We start from the raw sequence: 3,898 nt of genomic DNA on the forward strand, positions 1-3,898 counted from the left end.
TAATCCAAATAAATGACCACCATGGATTCATTTCTTCATGTCAAAATTACAATTGCATTTTATTAAAGTGCATAAATAAGCTTTGAATATGTTTATATGAAATGTAAGTCAATGATCAGAAGCATTGACCGTCAAATAGACCTAAAATTCATGGATCTGCAAAAAAAAAAAAAAAAGCGTCTTCATAATCATACTTGCAGGACAGAATATTGTTTGAAGGTTTTTACTGTTTGGATAAATTATAAAACTGCAAACTAAGACAAATTAAAAGTTAAATGTTAAATCTGCCTAATAGAAATGGGTCTAATAGCTGAACAGACATAGCCTACCGCATCATTAGCCTAATATAGTAGGCCAACATTAGGCTAATTAGGTAGCCTACTCATAAATATATAAAGGTAATATTATCTAATAATAACCGTCATTTCTAAAAAGTGCTTGACGTATAGGCGGCCCATGCATTTCCAAATAAGAGGCATTCCGCCGAACAGTCGATGAGTCAGTCTTAGGCTGAAGGCCTCAGAAGACACGGGCCCAGTTTCCCAGAAGTTCTTCTTTTTCTTTATTTATTTCCTTCTTCCGTCCTTCCTTTCTTTTCAAGAAAGAAAAAAATGGTCCCAAATTGTTCATCATTGTCTTTACAAAACTGGTTCTCAACCTTTTCAGGCCTCGACCCCCCCCAAAATAATCATATTTTAACTGGGGACCCCCCCCCCCCCACACACACACACACACACCCTGATAAGCAATTGGCATTACATTTTGTTTGTTTCCACAGATAAATATTGTGAAAATAGCAGATCTAAGTTCACAACGCCTGAGCTTGTATCGTCTAATTTCATAATGTTTGACAATTTGGCCAATGTTTGACCCGTTTTTTTAATGAGGTATTAAAAGGTCCTTAAATTGTCACTTCACTCTCATCTGGGGACCCCCCCCCCCAAAAAAAATAAAAAAAGAAATCATGTGGGGACCCCCCAACCTGTGGGGTGGGGGGGGGGGGGTCCCGTCCCACAGGTTGAGAACCACTGTCTTTCTTTACTAACACTCCAGAAACGTGGCCACCACATCCTTGTGTCCTGACTCCGTGGCCAGGTCCACGGCCAGACAGTGCCGGTAGTCTCGGACGGTGGGGTCGGCGTGGTACTGCAGCAGCACCTGCACGGTGTCCACAAAGCCCGTCCTGGCCGCGTCGTGGAGCGGGGTGGTCCCGGTGCGTCTGTCCGTGACGTTGGGATCCGCTCCGCGCTCCAGCAGGAGCTGAGCCACCGCCGTGCTTCCCATCATCATCACCTGTAATAGGAGCAAGAAGTTATCAGTGGTGGTAAAAGTAGGCTACTCACATTTTTTTAACTTAAGTAAAAGTATCAATACTGCAATGTAGAAATACTACAGTTACAAGTGAAAAAGTCCGGAATACTCACTAAATAAATTAGTAAAAGTACAAAAGTATTGGCCTTAAAGTACCAAAAGTAGAAAGTACTCATTATGCAGAATGTTCCATTTAACAAGTTTTCAAATGTATTAAAATCTTACAAAATAGCAGATCTATACAAGCTTGTAGATCGGCTATTTTCAAATGGCCTAAATGTATAGGGTTGAAGTGGTTAATGTATGTTTTGTAATAATCAAAATCTACAAAGTAACTAACTAGTAACTAACTAGTAACTAAAGTTTTCAAATAATTGTAGTGGAGAAAAAGTATATTTGCCTCGCTCTGAGATGTAGTGCAGTAGAAGTAAAATTACTGAAAATCGGAAATACTCCCAACTCCAGTAAAGTAAAAATGTTCAAAATTGTACTATAGTACTTGAGTAAATGTACTTAGTTGCTTTACACCACTGCAAGTTAAACAGTATGGTTTTGGTTTATGTCCATTCATCAAACCCTTAGTAAAACGGACCTGAATTGTCTCTGTACCCCCCCCCCCCCCCCATCTACACACCAAATCTCGACGCCAAAAATACAAGCTCACAATTGTAGATTGGTCATTTTTGGCAAATGAGAAGAATATGGATGCTGGGGTTCAAGTAGTTAATATTAATCATATTCGGTGAAGGTGTCCCTGACAGAAGCAATGCAAATATCTGTGAAGTTAATTTGCATTGGACCGAGAATAGAATGCAGCCTGTAGGCAGTGTGTTTTTGTTGTAGTTCTAGTGGAAGACAATCATTTTATAATGGCTACGTTATGTTTATCTTACAAGGCAGATAAATCCAAATAGAGAAATAAAACCATCTTGAATGTTGAATTTCTTGAAACAGGCCCATTTTGACTGACTCGGGTGATGATAAAATGCTGGATTAGAGCCACATGGCAATTTTATTTAGCATATTTCATGTAGGCCTAAGCTCAATGCGCTTTCCATTGAAAGACAAAAGATGATGAACATGAGTAACATAAGCAACATAAATATAAGAATGTAGCCTATAAGCATGCAAAAAACATAATCAATGAAGCATATTTAACATTACTTAAACATAGCTTATACCGCAAAGCAAGAAAAAACAATCAAATAGATATCTAATTATGAACTACAGTAGGCCTAAGCGAAAAAATAACAGGTTTTGGGGATTTGGGTGTGACTGATCACCATTTAAAGTTCAAATGTCCCTTAAATAGCCTATATAGATGTAGTTGTATTAACACGAAAAGGTAACATGAGGGTGAGAGAGTTTTTCTTTTGTTTTTTCCAATTCCAATAACGGAAATAACTGTATTAAATTGTTTAAGCCATGGCACACGTGACATTATAGGCCTACGCATCATTTTGGCACGATATAGCACTCTGCCTATATGGCCCGTGTAGCTCTTTATACCACAAGTGGAAAACTTTTGTTTAAGCCACTAATCTTATAATCTGAACGGAATCTTATTGATTACAGGCTATACTCACAGCCAGGCAGAATGTACTGAGTTTGTTTCAGTGAGAATGACTGTTCAGATGACGGATGCACATGTTTACAACTATGAAGATACATTGTATCAAAAACATGCATTATAGTGTTCAAGTTGTGACTGTGACCCCCAAATAAATATGTATTTGTCCACGGACCCCCATCTGAAAATATGTTGTGCCAGGGACCACCCCATACAAGATTTGTGTTGTTAAAATGTTTCAAAAAAATAATCCAAGATCCCAGATCTACAAGCTCACAACACGCATCGGCTATTTGTACAATTTGCAACAACAAAAAAACGCCTATACACAGCATACCCAAAGTAAATTGACAGTGAAGATGACGGATACATGTTTACAACTGAAGATACTTTGTAAATAATGTATCAAACATGGCCCATTGTAGTTGTCATGATGTTGCGACTGTGTGACACTGACCTGAAGCGCAGTTCGGCCGTAGCGGTTCACCCCGTTGACATCCGCACCGTTCAGCAGCAGATCCTCCACCGCGCTCACGTTCCCTGTCGCTGCGGCCGTTGACAGATCATCCTGGAGTGTCATCTTCACCATGAGAGAACAAACAAGACCCTAATAGGTAGATGATCTGAAGGGAAAATATAATATAATAACATGCGACAATGCACGTAGAAATAACAATATTCCCCAGTTGACGCCTCCTCGACAGCTGCCGTTCAGTGCATTATTCGGACGTCCGGACGGTTGCTTTATGGCTAGAATAAAGTTTAAAGGCTGACAGGCTGACAGACGGACGGACGGTGGTGTGTGTCTGGGCTTGCCTGCTTTGAATGGGGCGACGTCATGGTGCTGCTGCAGTGCCGTGCGCGTGCGCAGTGCACATACTAGCATGACAGCGTTGTATCGAGATGCAGGCAGCGACCATAGTTATAACATATCGGCAGCGACCGATATGTTGTTGTCCCCCTTCCAAACCAGTGTTGCCATGTCTGCTTCATTATAAGTAAGCTGAGTTCCCAGAA

General features: G+C 40.3%; 1 protein-coding gene across 1 annotated transcript; it reads right to left on the reverse strand.

The window, feature by feature from the left end:
• Positions 1 to 736: 736 nt before the first annotated feature.
• Positions 737 to 3,667, reverse strand: cdkn2a/b (cyclin-dependent kinase inhibitor 2A/B (p15, inhibits CDK4)). Its single transcript, XM_080455962.1, has 2 exons — positions 3,339 to 3,667; positions 737 to 1,293 (listed from the first exon to the last, which is right to left on the reverse strand). The coding sequence occupies exons 1-2, from the start codon at positions 3,468 to 3,470 to the stop codon at positions 1,042 to 1,044; spliced, it is 384 nt and encodes a 127-aa protein (XP_080312088.1). The 5' UTR covers positions 3,471 to 3,667; the 3' UTR covers positions 737 to 1,041.
• Positions 3,668 to 3,898: the final 231 nt, after the last annotated feature.

The sequence above is a fragment of the Gymnoscopelus braueri genome (genome assembly GCF_963280865.1).
Source record: "Gymnoscopelus braueri genome assembly, chromosome: 2".
NCBI classification, from domain to species: Eukaryota; Metazoa; Chordata; class Actinopteri; order Myctophiformes; family Myctophidae; genus Gymnoscopelus; species Gymnoscopelus braueri.

Coding starts and splice junctions, on each gene's coding strand:
- cdkn2a/b (XM_080455962.1), bottom strand. CDS start 3,470: ATGGTGAAGATGACACTCCAGGATGATCTGTCAACGGCCGCAGCGACA. Junction 1,294..3,338: donor ACGGCCGAACTGCGCTTCAG/GTCAGTGTCACA, acceptor CTCCTATTACAG/GTGATGATGATGGGAAGCAC.